Genomic DNA, 27052 nt, shown 5'->3' with positions numbered 1-27052 from the left:
CGCGTCTGAACTTAGGGAGAGGCGGGGCTGGAGCTGGAGTCTGCGGAGTGTTTCACACCGGGTAGCGGATGACACTGCTCAGCCAGCAGGGTGCGGCCAGGGTGACTAGAAGTCGGCCAACCACAGAGTCTTGAGGCGTACTCATCGTAAGAAGTGGTCTTCAACCTTTAGTGGCTATAGTTACTATCCTGCGAGACTGTAAAGATGCAGATTCCCTGGCCCAGCCCCCGAGTTTCTGATTCTGGAGGTCAGGGATGGGCCTGGGAAGCTGCTTTGCAACCTAGTTCCTGCCCTTCTGCTCCCACTACAACAGATGGAAAACTCCATCCCGGGTGAGACTGGAGTTGGCTGGGGAGAGTAGGAGAGAGACCTGGAGCAAAGTTGAGAGAAGGTTTATTTGATTTTATTTTAATTTTTAGTGCGGAAAATGATCATTTTTATAGCCTTGTGGGGAGAATGAGTAGCGAGGAAAAGGTTGAAAACCAGTAGATATTTCCTCCCTGCCGCTGGGTAAGAACTCGCTGAGTGGGAGGGCCCCTGCATAAGTGGGACGAAAGAGAGATCTGAAGCGGCATTGCCACTGAAAACTGCTGGGAGGAACATGCGGGAAACGTCTTGGGGGACCTCAGTAAGGGAGACCTGAAGTGGGCCGGTCTCAGGCCTCTGCAGTGTGGCTGGGGGAAAAGGAGCCCGCGGTCAGAGGAGTTCAGTGGAGCCTGCTGGCTGTGAGACCGTGAGCAAGCCAGTTAATCTCTCCGAACCTCACTTTCCTCAGTAAAAGGGAAATAATTTCCATCCTGCCTCCCAACGTACGGCAGAGTGGTTGACAGCCCAGGCCCTATACAGGCTTTGTTGAAATCCCAGCTCTGGCGCTTCAGCTCTAAGACCTTGGGGAGGGCATTCTTCGTGACCCTGTCTTCTTACCTGCAAAATGGAGATAACGACAGGCCTGACCTTATAAGTGAATTCCTCTCTGACCTCCAGCCTTTGCTCATGCTGTTTATTCCATTTGAAATGCTACTTATCACCCACCCCCCGACCCCGTCCCAATCTGGGCGACTCCCAAACAGCTTTCAGGAATTCTTCCCCGACCCCCACCACCCTGGTCCTCTTCTGCCAGACCATCTATCACACTGTAATTACATGCTTCATTATCTGCTGTGCCAACCAGGCTGGGCTCCAGGACGACACGAACCAGGTCAGTTGGTATCACTGGCACCTAGCACAGAGCTGCCTGGCACCGTGTCACGGATGAGAGTGCGGGCTCTGGGGCCAGACGGCCTGGGTTCATCAGTCTGGCTCCCTCGCTACTAGCTGTGTGACCTTCAGCAAGTAGTTTAACCATTTTGAACATCCGTTTCCTCACCCAAAAATGGAGATAGTAGAACCTAGAGGAAAGGACTGTTGACGGGCATCAATTAGGTAATTCACATAAAGCTCTAGATAAGTGCAGGCCAACAGTAAGCAGTTGACAAATGCTAGCTATAACTGGTGGTAGTAACAGGCAACGGACACATATTACTGTGTAATAAATGAATTTCTATATCCTCAGTGTCTGAGGCCGGGTCAAGATTGTTCCCTCGGTAACATTTGTGCCAAACCTGTAAGCAACAATACTCCAGTAGCAATGAGCACACTCAGCATCCAGATCTTGGTTTCTAAACACCATTCTCCAAGAAAAGCAACCAGGACTCCTTGGAGAAATGGCTGCAGCAGAAGGGGAGCCTGGAACATCTTATGGTGTCAGAGAGCAAGAAAGTGCTCAAAGAAGTTGGACTGGTGTCCAAAACACAGGAGTTGGCTTGAAGAGGCTTCATGGCCAAATTTGGGGGGAAATTGACTAGAAAGAATAATGATAATGTATTATAAAACATAGAATAAAAAAATCCACGAGTCCATAGTTATTTTCAAAAAGAGGGAGGGGGAAGCTCTTATTTACAATCTCTGCCAATTAATAAACAGAAATAATAGATAATGATAGAGTTGTGAAAAAGGCACAATTTTGCAAACACCGATATAGCGGATTCAGGCAAGAATGATGCTACAACCACTGGGTGAAAGGTTGATGAAGAGGATATTCACATGATCTCAATGAATCGCCCCAGAGAGTATTTATGAACTACAAATGGAAAAGGGTACCATTCACTGGAGAAAGAGGGCAGACACCATCTTTTCCAGGTCAGCCAGCTTCACACGACCAACAACGGGACCACGGGCATCATGCACTCCTGCGGTGATACAGCAGCACATTACTCAAGGGTGTTCTGCTAGAAACTTTTAACCTGAATCTAATCATGGGGGCGGGGGTGTGGGGAGAATCAGACAAAACAAGATTGTGAGCTATTCAAATTTATCAGTGTCATGAAAAATAAAAGAGGGCGGGAGGGGAGAGGAGGGCTGTTCTGGATTAAAAGAGACTAAAGAGACGGAACAAGAGGCAAGGTGCGACTCTCCATTGGATCCAGGCTGGGGGTGTGTGTGGGGGGGGGTCTTATCTGCGACAGTTGAGTAAATTTGAATATACAGTGTATATTAGCTAATAATTTTTCATCAATGTTAAACTTCTTGGGTACCAAAACGGAACTGAAGTCATGTAAGATAGCCCTTTGTTCCTAGGAGATACATGCCCAAGTATTTATGATACACACCTGCAGCCCAGTTTTAAAGCGAACAGAACTAAAACAGCCGCAAGCGCCCCCACACAACGTTCGCGCGTGCGCACAGCCCTCTCTTTCCGAGACTTCGTTCGCGCGGCTGGAGAGTGAGATTGGGAGCCACGAAACGGAAATACGCAACGCGGCTTCCGGTGACCACGTACGGGTCCAGGTCGGCAGAATGGAGGAGGTGCCTCACGGTGAGCGCACGGAGGGGGCGTGGATGGTGCGGCGGAAGGGACAGAGAGCTGCTCTAACTGGCATCTTGTTTCCGCGCAGACTGTCCGGGGACCGGCAGCGCCCAGGCGGGCCGAGGGGCGTCATGTCAAGGGTGCCCCAACCAGCGGCTCTGCGCCTCTGGAGCCGGCGCCGCTCCAGACCCGGGTGAGGACGGAGCAAGGCCTGAACGGGAAGTGGAAGGCGCGGGCCCGGAAGAGGCGGGGCGTAGGGGGAAAGTGGGCGGTGTTGCGGGGGGCGGGACCTGAAGGATGAGTGACAGGGGCGGTGCCAGGAGGCCTATTGGGAGGGACGGACCCAGAGGAGGCGGGGCGAGAGGCGGGGATTGAGGGATGAGTGATAGGGGTGGGGCCCAGAGGGGCAGAGCCTTTAAAAGGAGAGGAGCGGAGGAAGGTGTCGGGATGGGGACGGAGCCTGAAGGATCAGTGAGTGGTGTGGAGTCAAAAGGGGTCTTAAGAGGGCAGGGCCTGGGAGAAAGTGGGCAGGGATGAGGGGTGGGGCCAGAGGTTTGAGTGACAGTAACAGACAGGGTCGGGAGGAGGCCGTCAGCAGAGGGCAGAGGGTATGAACTTGGGAGTCAGAGAGCTCGGGCTTAAATCCTGGCTCCACCAGCTACTTTCCTGGGACAAAATTTTCTCCCTTTTGAGGAGTAATTGTCCATTCATTCAACAGAAATATGTATTAATCACCTGCTAGGCACAGGGTCTGTGCTGGGGATAGAGCTTGAGTGAGACAGGTCGCTGCCCTGGTGGATGTTAGTTTAATAGGGGAGACCCCCCCCCCCAATAAACACGTGTAAGCAAGCGCATAAGTCATCACAGCGGTGAGTACTATGACGGACCAACTGGAGGGTGGCGAGGACTCTGGGAACCTACTGAAAGGATCTTAAAAAGCAGGAGGCTGGGAGAAGAGTTTTGAAAGAGTTCAAAGAGGGACTCGGGTTTGATTCTTGGGTCCCACAAACGATATGACCTTGAGCAAGAGTCTTAACCTCCCTGCGCCTCTGTTTCCTCATCAAAAATGGGGAGAAAAATGGTTACCTTACAGTGTAAGTACCTTAAGGATTTGAAATCAGGTGAAATAGTGAATGCAAAGTGAGTGTATCATAAGTGATGGTTATCAGTCATGGGTACTTATTAAGTGCCTACTGTTTGTCCAGGTTTCTCAACCTCGGCCCTGTTGTCATTGGGAGCTGGATCATTCTCTGTCGTGGGGCTGTCCTGAGTGTGGTCGGACGTTTAGCCGCATCCCTGGCCTCGACCCACTACATGCCAGTAGCACCTTTTCCATGTGACCACCAAAAATGCCCCCAGACATGGCAATGTCCCCTGGCAGAGTTGCCCCCAGGTTGGGAACCATTACTACATGCGAAGCTCTGTTCTGGAGCTGGAGATACAGCAGTGAACACTTCAGTCTCCACCCTCATGGAGCTTCTGTTCTCGTAGAGGGAGACGAACAAGTAAACCAATAAATAAGAAAGTTTCAGATATGAGAATAGCTTTATTTTCTTTGTAGCACTTAGTATAGTACTACGATGACTAGGTGGTACGTCACACACCATCCCTTGAAACCGTCCCAAGGACTTAGCTCCTTCTAGCCCATCGGAAGGGTGACATTTGAGATTTAGTCAGGGACTTCATCCCCTGAATTGCTTTCTTTGCAGCCATAGAGGAAATCAAAGAGAAAATGAAGACCGTGAAACACAAAATCTTGGTGTTGTCTGGGAAAGGCGGCGTTGGGAAAAGCACATTCAGCGCGCACCTCGCCCACGGCCTAGCGGAGGATGAAAACACGCAGGTGGGACCTTGGGGAAAACTGGGAGAGGCTGAACTATGATGGCTTGTAGAGAACTGATTCCTCAGGCTAAGTGGGATTGGCCTCTGGAATCTGGATCCCTGCATAGGGAATGAGGAAATAGTTATAAATGGTTGCTTTTAAATTATTACATAAGTACCTACATAGTGTCCTTGATTCTGCCCAAAAAGCCTGAAATATTTTCCATTTAGTCCTTGAGGAAAATGTTTGCTGACCCCTGCACTAGGCCATTCACTTCTCCCCAGGTGCACAGACAAGCATGAAAAGTCAGGTTCCCCAGTGTTGCTCTCTGGGTGGCAGCATTACAGGTGTGGTAGGATGAGGAAGAAAAAGGGACTTTTTACCAAAAAGGTCAAATGAAAATTTGCAATACCTGTGATTTTAAAAATACATTAGGACTCAGGATGGTTTTGCTTTGATCTTAGAAGGCAATCCCAATATTCACTTTGATTACCCTCTTATACCTAATAAAACCATGAATACTCTGGTTTTCAATTTTTGTTTTTTTTAACACAGAACACATTCCACTGTTCTAATTTTTACAAAATTCCAATAAAAAACATACATACATATCAGAACTGCTTGAGCAGCGTGGGTGTCTCTCAGAGCCCCACTGCCCAACACATTGACCCCTGAAATGAGGGACGTTGCTGAGGACTTGTGTGTTGGTGCTGTGTGTGTGCTGGGTCAGGCAGCCCTGCTGTTCACTCGATCTGAATTGCCGACTAAACACTCTGTTCTCCATCAGAGTACTGTTGGGGGCCTGCAGAAGGGTTCTGTGTAACACAGAATCAGTTTTATTTTATCTTGTTCATGTTGAAAGCCACTCCAGTTCTTTCCACGGTCTCTATGCATACCTCTGTGTTTTTCATACGTTGATTTATTTCTGAAAATTAGTTTTCTGTTTGTGCATTTTGAATATTGAAAGTTATTTTTATGTATAAGGGCTAACTGACTTTCAGTTCAAGTTTCTTTTCTATAACAAGTGGCCCTTCACTTTTGTTTGACTTTTTTTAAAAAGATAGTGTTAGAAGGGACTGTGGAGGTACATTTAATTTAATATTGAAATTTCAAAACTGCCACATATTGCCTGTTATATTTTAAAACTAAAAGCTGGATAAATTTCGATACTTTCTACTTATACGAGATAAACCATTCTACTTCAGTGTGAAGTAGCACCCTAAGATCTTAATATAAATAAAGACTTTATTTCCTCCACAAAAAAACAATAAAGCCAGCTACAGTGGGCAGGGGGATCAGGCCCACCATTCTAACATGCCATTGACACATACACACACACAGGCCCCTGAAACACCTCTCCAGTATCCAAGGACTCCAGGAATATATTTTTTAAATCATTAGATTAAGAAATTAGAGTTTGCTTCCAGGGTTGGCAAACTTTTTATGTAAAGAGCCGCATGGTAAATATTTTAGGCTTTGCAGGCCATAGAATTTCTGTAGCAACTGTTCAGTTCCGCCCTTAGCCATGAAAGCAGCCATAGACAGTCTGTAAACAAATGAGCATGGCTATGTTCTAATAAAACTTTATTGTCACTGAAATTTGAATTTCATATAATTTTCACATCATGAAATAAAGGTATTCTTTTGACATTTTTTCCCCAAACCTCTAAAAATGTGATGACTATTCTTAGCTTGTGAGCTGTACACAAAGAGGTGGCAGTTGGCTGGGCCCCCGGGTTGTAGTTTGCTGGCCCCTGCTTTGGTTTGTGGCACCAGAAGCGCTGGTGCTGGCCAGGGAGCAGCATCTCTGGAGGAGGATTGAAACCCTGGGCAGGCCACAGCCTTCTTGGGACAGTGACGGGGCTGGACTAGGTGATCTGTGAAGCTCTCAGTGTTCCTAGACTGAATTCACTAGAATTCTCTCACTCTGAATTCTGCCCTGCCCTCATTTCTCTCCTGATCATCTTACAACGCGTGGTGCTGCTCCTGCTGGCCTGCCGGTGGCTGAGCTGGGTTTCTCTGGGACCTGGTATCCTCCATCCAAGACGTGCTCTAGGGATTTGGGAAAAGGGGGAGAGGACTGAGGGGACACCTGGGTTTGGAGAAGGCAGCCTCTGGACTATGAGGGGACTGATGGAATGTGAGGGGTGGAGGGAGGAGGCAAAGGCACAGAGGTGGGACGGCCCGGGCAGACTTGGAGAGGCGGGCATTCTGGTGGCACTGCTCCAGTGAAGGGGGCGAGGATGAGGCTGAGCCAGACCATGGGGCTTTGAATGCCCTGGTGAGACGTTTGGACAGGAAAGAGGCATGATCGGAGTGTTGCCTTGGGAGCGTTGCTGTGAGTCAGCTGAGTGTGTGACTTAGTATCAGAGGGTGATGGTAAGCCAGCCAGGAAGTGTTGCTCATGTCTCCATGAGAGGCCACGAGGGTCCAGACTAGGGCTGTGGGTGGAACAAATGAGGGCAAAGGCGGGGGAGCTAGCAGAGGAGGGCCTCACAGCCTTTGGAGAAGAGGGAGGAGCCGGAACTCCAGTCCAGCGTTTGGGGCAGCGTGGTGGGTGCAGTCTAGCGTGGTGGCCGAGGACACGGGCTCTGGGGTGCGACTGCCCAGTTCACCTCCCAGCTCTATCCTCATCACTGCGGGGCCCTCGGCAGGCTGTCAGGCCCTCTCTGCCTCGCTTTCCTCAACTGTAACACGAGACTCGGGACTGAGTAAATGGGAAGTGCTTAGCACAGGGCCTGACCCGTAGTGAGTGCTCAGTGACTGTCTGCAGCAGCAGTCGTTACCATTACTTCATTCCACTAATGGGAATGTGGAGGGGCGAGGATGACTTCTGCTGCACTGATAGTGAGCAGGTTCAGAGTATACCTGTCCATTCATTCTTCTGTCAGTCAACAGTCTCTTGGCATTTGAGGGTCAAATTTGTATTGGCCAGTTGGCTGGCCAAGAAATCTGTTTTCTCAGATTATCTGTATTACCCAGAATAATCTTTGGTTTTAGAAGCTGCCAGGCATATTCTTAAACAGCTCCCTGGAGACAGGCTTCAACCAGGCCGGTTGCAAGTAACCACTTGTGAAGACAGAGCTGTTTACATGTAATTACGCTTCCATATAATTACATTCAGAAATCCCCGCTGTACACGCATCTAGACTTTGCAGTGAACTGAAGGAAAGCACACCATCCATTGGGGAACTATGGTGAGATAAGCTGGATTTCTTTATGTGGGGGTGGGTTAGCCCTTAGGAAGTGTTATTTCCCCGGCAGACCGACTCGTCACTGAAACCATCACTGTCACTAAAGGATGGCATGGTGTCAGCACGTCATCAAGTCTGAGTGTGTCTTAATGAGTCAAGTGAAGTAGCACACACCCCCCGGCCCTCAGTGCAGCAGGACGGTGGGAATGCCCTCTCCCTTTCCTGCCTGCCGTCCGGGGGAAGCGCATTACTAATGGCCAGGCTGTTCTGTGTTAGCGCTCAAGGCCCGAGGGTGACTGACAGCTCGTTTGCAATAGGCCTTGATCCAAGAGGGAGCAGATTGGGAAACACCCATGACTGATCACAGGCAGGCTGCAGAATGTGTGAGATTTGAAGGGAGGAGGGGGGCCCTTTATAGGTAAGCCTGAGCTCTGAGACAGCAAAGAACCACACTCCATCTTTCCACTGTGAAAGTCACCAGCTCCCGTAAATGAATAGTGTATCGTCTTGCCTTGTGATCTGCAAGGCGAACTGTGTCCTTGGAAGGTCCATGCTGGCGACTTCAGGACTGCAGTGGCTGAGGCCGGTTTCAGGTGTATAGACTGTAGAGCTGGAAGGGGCCTGACAATCTCCCAAACACTTGTTTCACAGATCAGAAGCTCAGACAGATGGGGTTGGGGAGGAGAAGCAATGTATGCGAGGTGACACGGCCCCGGAGTGCCAGGACTTAGGACTAGAGCCCGCTTTCCGTGATGACCTCTTCTTAAGGGGAAGTTTGGGGTTACGGGTACGGGAAAGCGTTGGACCTTGACAGCCCTGCAGCACCCCTGCTCCACCACGTTCTGGCTGGGAGAGGTGTGGCAAGGGCCTCCTCTTCCCATCAGGCTTCTAGCACCTTCCACAGAGGCCCTGGTGAAGACTGACGCAGGCACATTTCTCTCAGCTTGGGTTCTCTGGCTTAACTCAAGCAGAAAGGGAATTAATTAGATGGTTATTGGGATGGTGACAGGATCAACAGGAAGTCTGGAAGGGACAGGACACGGGGCCGCTCGGGATCTGGATGGCAGGAACACATGACCGCCCTTTCGGGTACCACCACGAGAGTGAGTGCACGCGATCTGTTTCTGGCGTCCTTGCGTCATTTCACTCAAGAGTCACCCCCTTGGTTGTGGGGAGTGAAATTCCTCGAAAGGAAACTGATTAAATTGTTGCCAAAAGAAAGGGCGCGGAGACTGGGTGGCTTAGAAACCCACGAGTGTCGATGAAAGTCTCTGTTAGGGCCGGAGTGATGGTGTAATCTCCCAGGTCGTGAGGCTCCCACGTAAAATGCCTGTGGACCGTCAACACACGTCAGCCCCGAGTATTCAGAAGGCAAAGGAAGGCAGTCGGGTTGTCAGGTTGGGCGTTGGTCTGTTGCGCTCTTCGCGTAGTCCAGCAGAGGGCGCGTGAGGCAATGGCTGACCTAACGTACGCCCGCTTGCCTGACCTTGAGTGTGCGTCCTTGGGAGGAAGGAGGAGGTTGGGGTTTGTTGAGAGGATTGAGGAGGGAAGCAAGAAGCAAATTTGGGGTAAGTTAAAAAGTTACCCTGAGGTGCTGCACTTTGGATCCGAGACATCAGAGCTTTCAAGATGAATATTAGCCCTGCTTTTCAGAGGGTTCCTGAAGGCCACCTCAGACCTTCTCATTTATCAGATGGGGAAAGCAGGCTGTTTGGGGTGGACAGAGTCATCCAAGGCTGCACTTACCACTAGCAAAGGGCTTGTCTAGATTTTGTTCTTATTTTCAGTTTCCTTTTTACAAGCTGCACCCTTTAAGACACCATTAACCTTCAGGATCACAGGAAAACGGGGCTTGCTAAGAGCTCAGTGAGAGGGTCCACTCTGGCCCTGCTCGCCAGGCCCCATGAGGTAGTGGGAGGAGCCCTGGCATTGAAGTCTGGAGACTTTAGTTTATGTCCCAGCTCTGCTCCTCGCTCGTTGAACAAGTCACTGGGCCTCTCTGAACCTCAGTTTCATCTTCCATAAAACAGAGATAACGATACCCACACCCCAGGCACATGGTAGAGGTTGAGTAAACAGTGGCTGGACTTGAATCTCCTAGTGACCTGACACCCAGGTCCGTAAGACCACCTCAGAGCTGGGCCAGACTTAGTGGGGGGTGTCAGTGTTGATGTACTTTGCCAGGTTCTCCTTAGGAGTCCTGCATTGTGTCTCCGTGGCCTGGAAGGTAAATGTTGTAACTCTCCCCCATGAGATTCCGCTTGGCCACGTTTGACCCAGTTTCTTTCTGTCTTCTGCCTTTTACCCTCACTGCTTTCCTTGGACCCTGCCCCCTCCCAGCTGTGCCCATCTGGAGGACTGCACGTTCACTTCCGTTACTGCTCTGCTCTCTCCTCGTTCCCCAGGTTGCTCTTCTAGACATCGACATATGCGGGCCGTCGATTCCCAAGATAATGGGATTGGAAGGAGAGCAGGTAATGGCTGCATTACAGAGCGCAGGAAACCCTAACTGCACTGCTAAACCCGCACAGGTTGCCAGGGCCCTCAGGGTTTTACATGACACGATGAGATCAGGTAGGTGGTCGCTAGTCCATCTGTCTGCTTTCACAGCAACTGTGAATTTGGGGGGGCGGGATTACATCTAAAGTTCATCCAGACCCTTTGAGAAGCGTTAGTTTTGATGCCTTCTCAGAGAGGAAGGGAAACAGTAAGTAAAATGCAGAAGTAAGACACGGAAACTTAGCTCTGACTGGGAAAGCTAGGCCAGGGTTTGCTAAGGTCTGTACCCTGGAAGCCAGGGAATGTTTCTGCCCTTGTGGTCACCCCTGGGGAAGTGAGACTGCGAGGCAGGCCAGTGACGCAGGGTGGGGGCAGGGCCGCCATAGTCCGCACAGCTGCTGGTCTCCCTCCGGAGGGCAAGGCAGTCCGAGCAAAGGTCCCCCCAGGGGCGGGGTGTTGAAGCTGGGCTAGAGGGCTAGGTGGTTCCAGGGGGTCCAGACTGGTTCATTCTTTACTGACGTGCCGGCGCTCTTCCTGGTGCTGGGGTGCAGTGACGACCAAGGCAGATCAAGACCCCGGCCCTCGTGGGAGGGGCCAGAGGATAGATAACACGAAACTAAAGCATGGTGAGGGGACAGACAGGCCGGGCAGGGGTGCTGCGGTCAGGAGCACCCCACTGCGGAGAGCCGGGGAAGAGCCTTCTGGGCCGAGGGAGCAAGTGCAGAAACCCTGAAGCGGTGTCCTCAGGTCCTCAGCAAAGTGGCCAGCGGGGCTGGGGCAGAGTGACAAGGGGAGGGTAGCTGGCGAGTAGCCAGAGGCAGAGGGGGCCCTGTCGGGGACTGGGGTTTGCTTCTGAGGGAGCTGGGAAGGGGCGTGGCGCCCCCCAGGGTCCTGGGCGAGCCGCGGGTCCCACGTCTGCGATCACGTGCCCACGGCTAACAGGCTTTGCGGCTCGCGCCCCCGTGTGGGCGTGCATCTGTCTACCTGTACATGAGCTAGGTGTACTACTTACTGTACCAGTGCACAAGCAGTTTATGAAAACCGAAATTTTTAAATGGAAAGAGAAAACAGAATTTCCACTATTTTCTTCTCCTACACTGTTGGGTCATCACGTTTACCCCTGTTGTAAGACCTCCAGCTTAGAGAACGCATATAAATAGAAATGAGTGGGCTTTTTAAAAAAGTAAGCCATAAGAGCCAGTCACCAAAGACCACATATTATGTGATTGCATTTCTCTGAGATGCCTAGAACAGGCACGGCTGTAGAGACAGAGAGTAGATGGTGGTCACCTAGGACTGGGGGGGAGTGGAGGGAGTGGGGGTGACAGTGGAGGGGTGCAGGGAGTCTTCTTAGAGGAATGAAAATGTTCTCAAATCGATTGTGGTGACGGCTGTACAACTCTGAATGTCCTGAAAGCCACTGAATTGTACACTTTAAATGGGTGAATTGTGTAGTATGTGAATTATATCTCAGTAGAGCTGTTTAAAAAAGTAAGACTTAATCAAGAGAAACAGACTTTCTATTTTGGCTCGTGCGTTGCTCTAAAGTACGGTTTCTAAGATTGATGTGTGATTGGAAGTTGCGTAAGTTCTAGTTTCCTAATAAGAGGTGGTGCAGAGCTGAACCCTGGCTATTGATGAACACCTGCAGAAGGAGCCCCGGTGGGCTTCCCGCTGACACCCCTCCCCCCAGAGCCTGCCCATGCGAGGGCAGCAGGTCAGAGGTGAGGCTCAGGCCGCTGGCGGGCAGGCTGTGTATCACCTGTTTCACTAAAGGTAACTCCTTCCCTCCTGGACGTTCACAGGGGCAGCCTCGCTGCTCCACAGTTACCTGCATTTTCTCAACAACCCCCACTGATTTCTGTCACACCTTTAAAATACCTCAGACCTGAAATTATATTTGAATTCAGGTAACTTTGGTTCCCTGACTAGTCTAAGCAGAGTTTCCCAATAACCCACCCTGGGAGGGAGAGGGTATTGAATTATATCATCCGTTGCTCCCCACCAGCTGTTCCCTCCCTATTGAGAATTTAAGCATATAAGATGATGAATTGCATTTTATAAAACTATATTCTTATTGCGTAAAATTTGCCTGTGGGTGAAGTGTGTGTAATTTACAAGTGAATATCCGTGCTCCTGTTCATGCAGGTTCACCAGAGTGGCTCGGGCTGGTCTCCAGTGGTGAGTTTTCACCTCTTTGCCTTATTTTCAAGCTAGTGTGTTTGGGTCATGTGTACCTAGTGGATATGTGGTGGGTTGGCAACATTTTTCTCAACCTGCCTGTGTATCAGTTAACCAGTATTTATTGAGGCACTTTTCAAGCCCAAGGAATACAATTAAGGCCAGAGATTGGCTAACTTTTTCTGTAAAGGGTCATCAGTAACTATTTTTAGTTTGTGGGCCATACAGGCTCCATGGTTGTAGCTCATAAGTAGTACTAGGTAAATGAATGACCATGGCTATGTTCCAGTAAAACGTTACGTACAAAAACAGAAGGTGGGCCAGATTGGGCCAACCCAGGTTAAGACAGGTAAGGAGATGATACTCGTTTATTTCAGCCGAATGTACCGTCATGGCAGTGTAGGGCCATACGGTGCCTCTTGCAAATTTTCCCAATATGCTAACGCTTTTTTTTTTTTTCCAAAAATGATTTGAGGATTCAAAGAGTGAATATACTCGTAGATCACATCGTCATTTTGGCCTTGTAATGGTTTTTTCAGCCAGAGCTCAGACAGAAGACATAGGGGAAGTGCCTTGCACTGTGGTTTTAAGTAAAAATGTTTCTTGCTTCTTCCTCTGCAGTTCCTGGAAGACAACCTGGGGGTGATGTCGGTGGGTTTCTTGCTCAGCAGTCCCGACGACGCCGTTATCTGGAGGGGACCAAAGAAAAACGGTTTGCCACCCTGCCTTTTATCACATTCTTCCAAGGATTGCTCTGGGTCTCCTCACATCCTGTCCTGTCAGGATGGCAACAGTCATCCTGCAGGGCTTTATAGAGTATTATTTTTAAGCATCTGGTTGCCTCCTTCTTTACTGGTTGAAGAGAGCTAATAGAAATATCAGTTTTCTTTTTGTAATTTTTAATATCTATTATGAGTTTTTCTCTCCTTAAACCTAGGTAACCCTGAAATTATTATTATCTTTTTTTGGTGAGGAAGATCAGCCCTGAGCTAACATCCGTTGCCAATCCTCCTCTTTTAGCTGAGGAAGACTGGCCCTGGGCTAACATCCGTGCCCATCTTCCTCTACTTTATACGGGACGCTGCCACAGCATGGCTTGACAAGCGGTGTGTCGGTGCGCGCCCGGGATCCGAACCTGCGAACCCCAGGCTGCCAAAGCAGAGCGTGTGAACTTAACCGCTATGCCACCGGGCCGGCCCCAACTGCAGTTATTCTTATTGTGGTTTTGTAGTGGCTTCTTTGTGTCAGAGAGAGAAGTATGTGAGGGGAAATCGATACCAGGTTGATTGGGCACTGAGGCTCCAGGTAACGAGGCAGGTGTCATTTAGTGCCCTCAGCCTGGGCACTCCTGACGTTTTGGGTCAGATAATTCTTTGTTAGAGGAGGTGTCCCTAGTCGTGACAACCGAAGTGTCTCCAGACACTGCCGAATGCCACCGAGTTAGATCGTGGACCACATGTACATAAAGACCACAGACTGTGCATCTGTAAAGAGAGGCACAAGTGTAGAACAGGGAAAGAGGAGAGGCACCCCCAGGATTTCTCCTTCCAGGCATGATCAAGCAGTTCCTTCGCGACGTGGACTGGGGGGAGGTCGACTACCTCATCGTGGACACCCCGCCTGGGACGTCGGATGAACACCTCTCGGTCGTCCAGTACCTGGCAGCGGCACGCATCGATGGGGCAGTGATCATCACCACTCCTCAGGTGAGCGATGCCCAGATGGAGCCAGGTCCAGACTGCGCCGTGACAAAAGCTTTCTTTTTCCCTCGGCCCCGAGATCCTAGTCTCAAAGCAGCTCCTCAGAACATGTGCTCCGCAGCACACCCTGATTTGGATTTATCTCTGGTCCAGGCATTTGCAGTTGACAAATCAGCATCCCACATTTTTTTTGTCCACAAATTAAACAATAGTGGTTCAAAATTTTAAATTTCCCTTCATGAAGCCAGTGAGACCGTTGGTGCTGTAATAACTCATACTGTTCCTCATGGACACATCTCCCTTCCTGTGCTCATGCATCGCGTGCCCACAGTCTGCCGTGCTTCTTCCATTGGCATTTCAGAACAATGAGGAAATCTCCCTAGTTTCCCACAGAACAGGGCTCGGGTGTAGACAGGGATTTCTGGATAAGCTGCTGTGTTCCTTGCCCCTTCCTTGGCAATGCCCAGCTCCTTCTATCCTAGTCACACAGAGGCTGGGCCAGGAGGCCGTGTTGAACCTGGACTGAGGAGAGAGCAGTGGTGAGTATCGTCTTGAGTAGATCCACCAGTCAGGTCTACGACGTGCTTTAGTATTATCACTGTGGATCTTAAGGGGTCCCAAGAAACCAACAGATCGTTCCCTTCAGTTATACTTCTCCTTGTGGTGTACTTCTCCACTCCTAAGAAAGCACAATCAAGGCGGTGTGTGTTGGTCTGTCTCTGAATCAGCCAGGACGACCCCTCACTGAGCCCCTGCTAAGTGCAGGCCCTGGCCGGGCTCCAGGGGAGTACAACAGACCGGTCTGGCCTGTGTGGTGACACGCGGGCACACACACGATGCTGCATCGACGGCGTGACAGGCACAGCCTATGAGGGTGCCTGGGTCAGGGAGTGGTGTGACAGATTCGTGGCTCAGATCACTCTGGTGCCCTGTGGAAAGGGACCTTGGCGTGGGGGAGGAGCAGGATGCCACTTGGGTGGCTAGAAGGTGGAGGGGGCTGGCCTAGGGCATGGCGGTGGAAAGAAGATGGGTGTGTCCTTAGGAATGTCTTCTGTTGAATTTTTAAAAAGCAGTTGGGGTCCACCCTAGACCAGCAGTACTATCAAGAGTAGGTCCCAGAGAAATTATCTAAAAGGAAAACAGCCTTCTTGGAATGTACCACTCTGATGCGGATGTTGATAGTAGGGGAGGTTTTTTGTAGGGGGGCGAGGGGCATTTGGGAACTCTCTGTACTTGCTGCTCAATTTCGCTGTGGATCTAAAACTGCTCTAAAAGTCAAGTCTATTAAGAAACCAGAACAACAACAAAAACGTCGCTGGCATGAAGACAGCTTCTCCAGTACCATATTTATTGTGAGAGAAAACATGGAGTCCCCCTGGGGTTCAGAAGAGGGGACAGAAGGAGCAAGTGCTGGCCCTTCCCCAGGGAGCCACGGGAGGATGCTCCACATTTGTGTCCTTTGTTTCTAACTTCTCTGGAAAATGTGATTTCATGCTAGACACCCACCTTCTCAGAGCCTTTCACACTCAGCACCGACATGGGCAAGTGGCTTTCTTTTGGGGTCATCGTTGACAAAGTGGCAAGGCTTTTATTTACAGGACACAAGGAGAGAACCCCAGAGGTGCAATGAGATGCCGAGACTAAGTAACAGCCGGTTGACTTTCTAGCCTTTTTGTCTGTACCAGCCTCAGGCCAAAGCCAGAGCCAGCCCTGAAAGTTCGGCGCTCTCGCCACTTTGGTGGCCCGAGTTCATTTCCTGGTTGTGGAACCACACCACTCGTCTGTCACTTGCCATGCTGTGGCAGTGCCTCACATAGAAGAACTAGAAGGACTTCCAACTAGCGTATACAACCATGCACTGGGGCTTTGGGGAGGAGAAAAAAAATAAGAGGAAGATTGGCAACAGACGTTAGCTCAGAGCGAATCTTTCCCTGCAAAAAAAAAAAAAAAAAGAGGCAAGAGCCAGATGTGTGCCTCAGACGAGGAAGAGGTGACTGAAGCCGTGAGCCTTTGGGAGCCCTTGACTGTTAAAGCCACAGAGGCCAAGGGGTAGCCATACTTGATGACAGCACGCTAGACCCGTCCTTGGACACGTGCCTGCCACCATGTTCCACGGCCAGGACAGGGAGGGGACTGAGCGATGATCACGCACAGTACTCACACTGTCGAACAAGCAGAGTTCAGAAGTGAATTTGAATTTGGCCATGAAGTTATTTGTGTTCGTGATAACCGAGGTCAGGGCTCAGCAGACTTTTTCTGTAAAGGGCCAGAGAGTAAGTGTTTTGAGCTTTGCCAGTCATACGGCCTCTTGCACAGCCACTCAGCTGCACCACTATAGGACGAGGGCGGCCAGAGACAGTATGTAAAGGAACACATGGTGCGTTCCAGAACTTTGTTTACAAAAACAGGCAGCCAGCCAGAATGAGCTCGCGGGCCGTCATTCACCATCCTGACCTAGAAGGTAGTGCACACTTGGCTCCGTTGACGAGAAAGCAGAACATTGAGAGGTGTTAAAGGTCACTTCTGTAGATTCATTGTACGTTTGATATTTGGCTGTTCAGGTTTATCCTTTCAGGGTTTTGTGGGAAATAAATACCCCCTAGAACACAGCTTAGCACTTGGTCGGCACTAAATAAATACTTAGTGAATAAATGGCAGGAATCTCTAAGGCCTTCTAATGGTAAATCCACTGCATTGCACATGTCCCCTCAACCATGCACACATTCCCTTTCTTATACTTTCACTTGGAAATAACCAGTCTTTGGAACTGTGTAGGAGGTGTCGCTCCAGGATGTCCGGAAAGAAATCAGCTTCTGCCGCAAGGTGAGGCTGCCCGTGCTCGGGGTGGTGGAGAACATGAGCGGCTTCGTCTGCCCCAACTGTAAGGTGAGCGCGCGTCGGGTCGTCCAACCAAATCTGTCCTCCGTGGTGGAGGAAACAATAGGAGTGATTCTCTGTGAAACCGTTTCTGCTTTCCCCACCATTTCGGGAAGTGGACTCACAATTAAAATCCTCTGTTGCTGATGTCGTGAAAATCCTTTTGGTAGTGTTTCACAATCAAAATAGCCATTTTTTAGAAGTTTTTAAAAAATGTGGTCCATTCTTACGATTCTGAAACAAGATCATGATTCCGCCCCACTTTGATTCTCCTCAGAAAGAGTCTCAGATCTTCCCGCCGACGACGGGGGGCGCGGAGGTCATGTGCCAGGATCTGCAGATCCCTCTCCTGGGCAGAGTGCCTCTGGACCCACACATAGGTGGGTGAGTCTCAAGGCCCCGATCCCGCCCCTCCATCGCCGCGTGGGGCCCTGACACCAGTGAACCACGCTGGCACGTGGCCACGGGAGCCAGTGAGGCGGGCGTGGCTGGGCTGGGCCGGGAAGAGCGGAGTGGAGATGGGTCAGGGGCATGCCGGCATGGGGGCACTAGGAAAGGAACGTGCCAAGGAGAGGGGACAGGAAGCGGGGGACCTGGGGAGGGTGCCAGGGGTGCGCAGTGGAGTCCCATCTTACACAGGAGTCAGGCGCTGAGGTCAAAGTCACGAACAAAACTAGCCTTGAAAACCCCGTAGAAGATGCCCCACGTCCTGCCCCGTGGGGAGCCCAGCACAGCCCCCTTCCTGTCCAGCGCTGACGGCCACATTTCTCTCAGTGAGCAAGAGCTGAAGCCATCGGCCTGCCTTCAGGGCCATGCTGCGGGAAGAACACCCCTCGTTACGTCCCAGAGTCCCCCAGGACCCTCGAGACGCTTGCTCCATGAGCAGCAGCAGGGCTGAAGGCGGGGTGGCCGACCCCGTCTCCATCCCATCCTGACTCCAGGGCATCGGCTTGCGGAGTCGAACAGTGTGGAGAGCCACCCACACTCCTTAAATTATACCCCGCCTCCGAAGTTTTGTTTCCCCAAGATAACAGTTGAACTTGCTTAAGTTAGAGATGCCTGTGACGTGACCCCATCCACAAGGAAGTGGGGCAGTTAGGTTAGCGGAGGTGCCTGGGCCCGAGGGAAGGCAAGAGGGAGAGGCTGAGAGAGTGTGGAGCCCAGCTGTGGACGGCTGTGCAGCCACGCCTCAGGGCTCAGGCTCCATTCGTTAGGAAACAAGAGACTGTGAGACTTTTGAGCATGGGCCGGGGTGTGTGTTTAGAGAAGAGGCCTGTGGGCCACTGCCCTGGAGGGCAGGTGGGGACAAGGTGAGGACTTGCCCAGGGCCTGGGCGTTGGCACAGAGAGCAAGGGACATACACAGGAGAGAACGGGACAGGATTTGGCGGTTGGGAAGGAAGAGCTGTCCGAGATGTCCATGCTGTCCTGCATGAGCCATCTGGAAGATGGGGACGTCACTCGGAAACTGAACGCAGGAGGTGCGTCGGGGAGAGCCGAGTTTCCTCTTGGTACTGGGTCTAGAGGCGGGGAGGCCTCAGGTTTGTCAGCAGCCCCGGGAGGGGTCAGCAGTGGACATGCCCATCCAGGCAAGGTTGCGGGGGCCGGGGTGCAGAGAGGGGAGGGCTGAGAGCGCAGCCTGGGGGAGGCCTGCCCCAAGGAAAGGGGGTGAGAGGGCTCGATGCCCACGTGGAATGACCTTCTAGATAAAATTCTACACAGAAAAAGCAACAGGCAGGGTGTGTGTTGTGTGCTCACATTCGTTCTTGTGTGTTAAGTCTATGAGTGTGTGTGTGTGTATGTGCCACATTTATATGCCTATAATATTTCTAGAAAGACATCTGAACACTGGTAGCCTCTCTTGGACTCGCTTTTCATGGTACAACCTTTTGTATTCCGTACTTTTTTTTACCATGTGCATTCATTATCTTTTTACTCAAAGAACTAATCTTTTAAAGGTTCCTGGGCCCACCCTGGAGCTGCTGAATTGTTCTTTTGGAGGCCCTGGAACCTGCATTTGCCACACATACACCTCGCCCCACCCAGATGATTCGTAGGCACACACACTAACGGCTGTCAGCCAGGCGTGGCTCCAAGCCGTGTTGAGATGCTAGTCAGGGGCCCTGCTGGATGGAGGGGAGGCGAGTGCGATCCCAGAGACCCCTGATGTTCTTTCTGGCTTTGTTCTTCATTATGAGTGACATAATCACCATCCAGATCTCCATCATGTCACAGGCACAGAAGGAGCCCCAAGGTCACGTTGCCACTGTGTTTTCCTCGTGGATTTGATTTTTTTTCATTTGTTTCTTTAAGGTAAGAGTTGCGACAAAGGACAGTCTTTTATGATTGACGCGCCGGATTCACCAGCCACGTTAGCCTACAGAAGTATAATTCAAAGTAAGTGTGTATGCGAATCTTGTGAATTCACATGGCGCCGGGGCCAGAAAGTGATCTAAACGAGTGAAGTGGGCTGGGTGCCAAAGATCCCATTTAGGATCATAGTGGTCACTGCCATGCAGCCTCGGGTGGGGACAGTAGGGGTAGTGGGGTCTGGGCTGACCCCCTCAGCCCAGGAGGCCGGCAGTCTATGAGAAATCTCCCAGTGTGTCAACACTGTGAACTAAGTCATCGTTTAAAAAGCACTGTCACGGTGAATTTTATGATACAGGAATACATCACAGTAAAGCTGTCAGAAGAAATTATTAACAAACAAAAAAACAAAGAAAGCCCAGTGAGCCAGACCAAACCCACGTGCAGGCTGAATTCAGCCAATGGGCAGCCGTCGGAGGCCTCAAATGGAAGGCAGAGGTGTCAGTAGTTAAAGCTTGGTTTGTGGCTGAGTTCTTTTTGCCTAGTACAGTGGTGTCAAAGGTAAACAGCCTCATTCCCAGGACTCTTGATCCGTAGAATGGGCCCATGTCAGGCCTCCCATCTGTGGTCACAACCACACATGGGCAGCGGGCAGTATTCAGGACACTTGGGAAGCTTCAGGGCGTCGGCAGAAACGAGGCCCTTTTGGGAATGAAGCCGTCTGGGGATTCGGCCCCGGTCTAGGCTCGGCCTCACCAGCACCGGCAGGGCTGCCTGAGAGACTGCTGAGCCGTGAGCTGCCATCTTGTCTTCCAGAAATCCAGGAGTTGTGTAGTCTCCATCAGCCCAAAGAAGAGACCCTCACCAGTTCCTGAGACAGAACAGTAAGGAGGCAAGCCGCATGTCCAGTCAGACCTGACCAGCTCGGGGACAGAGTGGGAGCCACAGGCAGAAAGGGACCAGACTCTGGCATGTGTGAAGTCACTGTTTCACAGACACTTTAATCATCTAATATTCATACACTTTTCTTTAGAACATATGTAAAGGGCATTCTTTAGAAATGTACCATTTTAAAAATAAAAAGGTTTCCTCAAACCTCTTGCCCTCTTCCTGTGAAAAACCAAGAGTTGCGGCTTGCGGAATTCTCCTCTGTTGGAAGCTTGTGAGATTACAGAACCTCTCAGTGAATCCACTGCTGCCTCCAAAGATAAATCTGAAAAAGACTCAAAGGGAAGACTGTGTGGCTTCATTGCAAAATACACAGTCACGGTTTCAAAGAGCATAGTCCAAATAGTGATTCTTCAGAGTAAGGAGAAATTAAAATAACAATAGAGCCTCACGCTGGGGCTTGCTCTGAGGGTGCAGATGCTGCTGGGTGTAGTCAAAAAGCCTCGAAAAGCCCTTAAATCACCCGTGTAAACAGAACTGGGGGTCTGTGTCTGCACCTCGTATAGTAACGTGTACACTATATCCAGTAATTTCAGCATCATGCCAGACAGCTCACAGGGTTTTTATAATTACATAAAAAGGAGAGACATGTAAACTCTCGAATTATCCACACTGCCGTGAGATGCTCACTGTGTGTGTGAGATGCACAGGAACTGAGACCAGCTGAGGGAAGAGTAAATTCCTGTTTTCCTTCTTCCTCCGGGCATTGAAGTGGAAGGGTGGGCCAGTCCCCGTGTTCTTTCCCTCCAGTCTCGCCTTTCCCTTCCTTGTCTCTTTCACACCTGCACACATCAACAAATTTGCACGTGTTCAGGGTGGGGAAGGAGCGACCCCTCTAAAGGGTGATGAGGCTGCAGAGCCCCGAGAAAGCCCGGAGCACAGGCTGGTTCCGCCTGCTACACACCCGGCCACTCAGGGCACTGGGGGAGCAGCCCGGACCACAGGCACAGCTGAGCTGGGGCAGCTGCACTTTTCACAAGCTCCCCAGCCCCGGGCTGTCCAGACCACCGCCTTGATCCCGCCTCTTACCTAGTGCTTGTGAATCTCCAGCCCTTCGAGGCCAGGCTTCTGAAAGTCGCTTGGGCAGGCCTGCAAGGGGAAAAGTCAACCATGGCTTTCTGTCCTCACACGTGAGTGGCCGGATTCTGCTGATTCAAGGCCAGAGCAAACACAATGCACCAAAAGCCTGCAGAGCTGGTTGCTCAATGTCTTGGCAAAAGCAAAACTGTTCAGATTTAAGATGGTTCAAACCATTTGAGGATGAGCCTGGTCAGATTTGAAAGATCTGTTTCTCGCTTCTAGAAATATATGCTAGGTTAAAAAAACAAACAAAAATTTTTTGTGGTTCTTAATTCTATAGTTTTTAAAAATCACCTGAGGGGCCGGCCCCATGGCGTAGCGGTTAAGTGTGCGCGCTCTGCTGCTGGCAGCCCGGGTTCGGATCACGGGCGCGCACTGAGGCATCGCTTGTCAGGCCATACTGTGGGGGCATCCCATATAAAGTGGAGGAAGATGGGCACGAATGTTAGCCCAGGGCCAGTCTTCCTCAGCAAAAACAAGAGGAGGATTGGCATGGATGTTAGCTCAGGGCTGATCTTCCTCACAAAAAGAAAAATCACCTGAAACTTAACAATGGCAGTCACTAAAGGACAAATACGGTATGATTCCACTTATATGAGGGCCCTAGAGTAGTCAAATTTATAGGGACAGAAAGTAGATGGTGATTGCCAGGAGCTGGGGGCTAGGAACAGCGAGTAGATGTTTCACGGGTACAGAGTTTCAGTTTGGGAAGATGAAAGTGTTCTGGAGATGGATGGTGCTGATGGTTGCATGACAGTGTGAATGTACTTAATGCCACTGACTGTACACTTAAAAATGGTTAAAATGGTAAATTTCGTGTTATGTGTATTTTACCACAATAAAGAAAAAGCTAACAGTGGCAGCCTGGCTGATATTGGAAAACATTAAAAACGGTGGTTGCTGGGGCCAGCTGGGTGGTGTAGTGGTTAAGTTTGCGCACTCTGCTTCAGCGGCCCAGGGTTCGCAGGTTCAGATCCCAGGCATGGACCTATACACTGCTTATCAAGCCATGCTGTGGTGGCGTCCCACATACAAAGTAGAGGAAGATGGGCAGGGATGTTAGCCCAGGGCCAGTCTTCCTCACCAAAAAAAAAACACAGCAGTTGCCAACAAGCCTCCTTTCCTTTGAGCATCTGGAAGCAGAGGTCCAGGAGTCAGACCTCAGTGACTCACCGTCTGGAACACCGTCTGGGACAGGAAACTGGCTGTCAGTTTGCTGATGTCACTCTCACTGCCCATCTTACAAAGGATGTAGCCGTACAGGTTAGCGGCTTGGAGAGAAATCCCAGCTATCACGAGGGCCTGCACTCAGACAAAGCAGAGGTCATTTTTCTAAGAGCATATGTTGAAACGTTCCTCCCAAACCAAGTGGAAGGGGCTCTGGCCTACACCTACTAGTAACAGCCAACCTTTACTGAGGTGGCTGTTACAACACTCGTGGACACTTTTTAATCATCAACAACCCAAGAGGGCTGGTGCCATTCCCATCGCATTCTACAGGGAGGAAATTGAAGTGCAGAGAAACTGAAGTTGCCCAAGGTCACAGAGCTGATGTGTGGTGGAGCCGGGAGCCAAACTCCAGAGCCCAGCCCACACTTTTAATTACACTGTTGTTTATATACTGTCTGTGGATACTTTGTTTTCTCTTCAATGAACAAGATCATGGCAATGAAATATGATAACCCTGAAATAAAACTTCAGAACTCTGAGGTGAGGGAAGGGAAGGGCTCCCTGGGAAGGGCTCCCTGTCCCAGGTAGGATGTTATACGCTTTTTCTAGAAACCCTCTCTTAGCAGCATTACTCAGATGAGCCAAAAGGTGGAAACTGCCCAAATGTCCATTAGTGGATGAGTGGATAAACACAATGTGGCCTGTCCATCCAATGGAATAGTATTCAGCCACAAAAAAGAAGTACTGATACCTGCTCCAACACAGAGGAACCTTGAGAACATTATGTTATGTGAAAGAAGTCAGTCACAAAAGACCACATATATGATTCCATTTATAGGAAATGTCCGGAATAGGCAAATCTATAGAAACAGAAAGATTAGTGGGAGCTGGGGCTGGGGGAACAGGAGCATGGAGGTGGGGGGAATGGGTGATGGCTAAAGGGTACAGGGCTTCTTTTTGGTGTGATGAAAATATCCTAAAATTGACTGTGGTGATGGTTGCACAACTCCGTGAATATACTAGAAACCATTGAATTGTACACACTAAATGGTGAATTGCCTAGTTTGTGACTTATCTCAATAAAGCTGTTTGAATCAATTGATCAATTCATAAATAATAAAAACCCACTCCTGCCACCAGCAGTTCTGTACCGATGTCACAGCAACGTCAGAGTGAAGGTATTGCCTTACCAGCCACTTGAGCTTCAAGGAAAATAAGGCGCTAAAAAAGAACACGATCCAAATCACCGGGCAGATGACGAGGCCAAGCCAGAAGATCCGTGCTTCAGCTTCTGTGGCCGCCACGTTATTTGGAGAGACCTGTGGCGGGAAAGTGGTTCTGTTTTCAAAACTAGTGAAAAGGGTTGCAAAGGAGCATGCTACCATTTTCGTGTATTTCACGTGTGCTTCTGCTACCCGCGACCTGGAGGGGAGCGCCAGCAGCAGTGGGCGTCGTGTAGGGCGGGATCAGATCTGCACGAAGCCCAAGAGGAACCCATGGAAACTTCCCACAGCCATTTTCCTGGTTCTAGCGTGATGACTCGTAGTGGAGAATACCTTTCCGGCTTCAAAAATCCAGTGGCTTTTCCCATCTTCATCTATCTGGTTCCACCAGCGAAGGCCCACCATGAGTCTTCCGGTTACGTTCTGAGGAAGATGGACAAAATGAGTCTAAGCGTGCCACAGGTAAAGAGAGGGTCATGGTCTTTTCTCCGGTGAATAAAATGCAAGTCACCAATTCATGGTGAACTGGTACTGGGAGCAGGAGGAGAGAGGGATTGAACTGTGTGGTTTCCCAAAATCAGTTTTCAAGGCTTCTGATTTTTTTTTTTTTTTTAAGATTTTATTTATTTATTTTTTCCCCCCAAAGCCCCAGTAGATAGTTGTATGTCATAGCTGCACATCCTTCTAGTTGCTGTATGTGGGACGCGGCCTCAGCATGGCCGGAGAAGCGGTGCGTCGGTGCATGCCCGGGATCCGAACCCAGGCCACCAGCAGCGGAGCGCACGCACTTAACCTCTAAGCCACGGGGCCAGCCCAAGGCTTCTGATTTTTAACCAAGCTTATTTTAAAAAGTGACAGACAACCCCCTTGTGTGTTTCAAGCCCAAATATAGAACTTTTAAACATATATGTAAATCTTACAAAAAATCCAAAGCCGTATGGAGTTGTCACCCTCATACGGTACACATTTGCAACCATGACAATTGATACCCAGAAGCCATTTGTTCAACACTAAACAATGTATTTTTTCTCTAATTTTAAGTGATGCTGGCTCAGTTTTTTTTTTTTTTTTTTTTTTTTTGCTGAGGAAGACTGGCCCTGAGGTAACATCTGTTGCCAATCTTCCTCTTTTTTCTTTGCTTGAGGAAGATTGTCCCTGGGCTAACATCTGTGCCAGTCTTCCTCTATTTTGTTCGTGGGTCACCTCCACAGCATGGCTGACGAGTGGTGTATGTCCACGCCCAGGATCCGAACCTGCAAACCCGGGCCGCCGAAGCAGAGCGTGCCGAACTTTTAACCACTATGCCACAGGGCCGGCCCCCCTTAGTATTCTTAAGTATGTATCAGCAGTTTAAACCAAAGTAGCTCTTGGCCCAAATCAGCCACATGCATCAGGAATGTCACCACTGGGAAACACAGCCCACGTGTTTTGGGAGCGACGGCATCGCAGGTGAGGGGGCCTTACCTTCACAGACCAGAAGTCGAAAGACAGGAGGAGCAGCACAGTGACAAAACAGCCCACAAAGCTTCTGCTGAACCAGTCACAGCACACATAGGTGACGATGGCACTCACTCGGAAAAACAGGTGGAAAAAGGTGACCAAGGGGTGCCTAGGGAAGAACCCAGAAGCCCCTCACTCCAGGGCCAAGGGCAGTCGCTGACGTCACCCCAGGTCTCCGACTTGCCACGTTCCCCAAACTTGGCGTGTCGAGCCCAAACTTGGCCAGGCTGCAGCCCTGAGGACACATCATTAAATCAGGAGGCCCACGACAGTCATGATGACACCAGCATTTTTTTTTTCCCCTCTCTTCAAGAATCCAGTACTTTCCCCTAATTTAATTCCAAATATCACTTGCCCTCTTTAAAACTCAGTCACCTTTGAAGCGAAACGTGACCAAGATCATGCCTTCCCACCACGCAGTGATAATGACCAGTTCCCCAAAGGTAAAGGTTGGGTTATTCCGCCGGTGACTGAGCGGTGGGTCCGCGTGCACCCACGGGTGCAGTCCCATGTCATTGGGGAACACATGTTCCTGGATAGAAGGAAATGACCATGACGTACAACAGTGGGTCTAACTCACAGTTGCTCATAATGAGTGGCACTTGAATGATGAAATTTAATCTAGGGGAAGAGGCTTCTTGTTCACTGTGCCTGTAGACACAAAAGAAGAGACAGGACCAAGCGGAATGCACTCATCCTACATCAATTGCTTTAAAAAAAAAAAAAGTCTGAAAGACACGAGACCCAAGGGACAATCAGTAACAAGGGTCACCCATGCATCTCGATCAGACAGATAACGAATGCCTATAGGGGCCAGGCAGGTGATGGTGGTGGATGACACTGGCCAGTCAGAGCTTTCTCTTTCTTTCTTTGGAATCCACTTCGGTAGAGCACAGGGTGAGAGAAACACTTAACTACAAGAAAGCAACAGTGCAAGCCCGATGACTGATGGCAAGTGAAGTGCCACGCCAGCGGTAGGGAGGAAGAGAGGGAGGAGCTGGCTTCCCTCCACTGGAGGCGACTCTGCTCAGCTAAACCTCACCCAGTACTGCTGATCCGATGTTTTCACGAGAAGCCAGAAATCCAGACTTGTGATGGGAAATCTGATTTTTAAATGATGGTGACTAATCACATTAATACAATATTGCAGGCTGTTTTGCACTGGCCCTCAAGCCACCAACTTGCAACCTCTGGGGTGATCAGAGGTAGCCAGCAGACCTGCAGAGGGACGAGCCTGCTTGTTCTTCCCAAGAAGGAGCACGGTCAGAGTAAGCAAACTGGGCTCCTATAGAGCTGTGCAGTTTTGGGGCCGGCCCTGTGGCATAGCGGTTAAGTGCGTGCGCTCCGCTGCTGGCAGCCCGGGGTTCAGATCCCGGGCGTGCACCGACGCACCGCTTGTCAGGCCATGCTGTGGTGGCGTCCCACATAAAGTGGACAAAGATCACAGATGTTAGCCCAGGGCCGGTCTTCCTCAGCAAAAAGAGGAGGATTGGTATGGATGTTAGCTCAGGGCTGATCTTCCTCACAAAAAATAAAAATAAAAAAAACTATGTGGTTTCTGAATCCCGAGGGAATGTGAACTAAGGTTCAGAAGCAGAATTTATAGTGACTTCTGCATTTACTCCTGATGTTCCAAAGAAAGAGAGGCTGGGCCCAAACACCAACTATTTGCCAGAACGCTTCTCATCCATCCTTTTCAGACGC

The 27052-nt window shown here is 50.2% G+C and overlaps 2 protein-coding genes and 1 long non-coding RNA gene across 8 annotated transcripts in view; 1 reads left to right on the top strand and 2 right to left on the bottom strand.

Annotated features, from left to right (window-relative positions):
• Positions 1-381: 381 nt before the first annotated feature.
• On the bottom strand, positions 382-3050 carry LOC131422661 (uncharacterized). 3 transcript variants are annotated; one of them, XR_009224132.1, is made up of 4 exons: positions 2649-3050; positions 2140-2228; positions 1144-1401; positions 382-924 (listed from the first exon to the last, which is right to left on the bottom strand). It is a non-coding gene; the product is annotated as an uncharacterized LOC131422661 (long non-coding RNA). The 3 variants fall into 3 exon arrangements; XR_009224130.1 differs by having other exon boundaries at positions 1144-1388; XR_009224131.1 differs by having other exon boundaries at positions 1144-2228.
• NUBP1 (NUBP iron-sulfur cluster assembly factor 1, cytosolic) lies at positions 2803-20542 on the top strand. Of its 3 annotated transcripts, XM_058570065.1 has the most exons (11): positions 2803-2854; positions 2934-3038; positions 4555-4688; positions 10267-10335; positions 12509-12541; positions 13163-13253; positions 14093-14247; positions 17017-17127; positions 17396-17498; positions 19431-19514; positions 20244-20542. In XM_058570065.1, the coding sequence occupies exons 1-11, from the start codon at positions 2836-2838 to the stop codon at positions 20300-20302; spliced, it is 963 nt and encodes a 320-aa protein (XP_058426048.1). In that variant the 5' UTR covers positions 2803-2835; the 3' UTR covers positions 20303-20542. The 3 variants fall into 3 exon arrangements, with proteins under 3 accessions (XP_058426048.1, XP_058426049.1, XP_058426050.1); XM_058570066.1 differs by lacking the exon at positions 10267-10335; XM_058570067.1 differs by lacking the exon at positions 20244-20542 and having other exon boundaries at positions 17396-17502; positions 19431-19508.
• TVP23A (trans-golgi network vesicle protein 23 homolog A) overlaps positions 20409-27052 on the bottom strand; it is a 28497-nt gene continuing 21853 nt past the window's right edge. Inside the window, exons 3-8 of one of the 2 annotated variants that reach the window (XM_058570068.1) lie at positions 25313-25457; positions 24182-24271; positions 23816-23944; positions 22629-22757; positions 21405-21464; positions 20409-20640 (exon numbers count right to left, since the gene is read on the bottom strand). In XM_058570068.1, coding sequence (XP_058426051.1) covers positions 21405-21464; positions 22629-22757; positions 23816-23944; positions 24182-24271; positions 25313-25457 — 553 coding nt within the window. In that variant the 3' untranslated portion in view covers positions 20409-20640. Of the gene's footprint in view, positions 20641-20667; positions 21158-21404; positions 21465-22628; positions 22758-23815; positions 23945-24181; positions 24272-25312; positions 25458-27052 lie in introns of those variants that run through there. The other variant, XM_058570069.1, reaches the window with a different exon arrangement.

The sequence above is a fragment of the Diceros bicornis genome, chromosome 26 (genome assembly GCF_020826845.1).
Source record: "Diceros bicornis minor isolate mBicDic1 chromosome 26, mDicBic1.mat.cur, whole genome shotgun sequence".
NCBI classification, from domain to species: Eukaryota; Metazoa; Chordata; class Mammalia; order Perissodactyla; family Rhinocerotidae; genus Diceros; species Diceros bicornis.
This window is presented reverse-complemented; position numbering and strand designations above follow the sequence as displayed.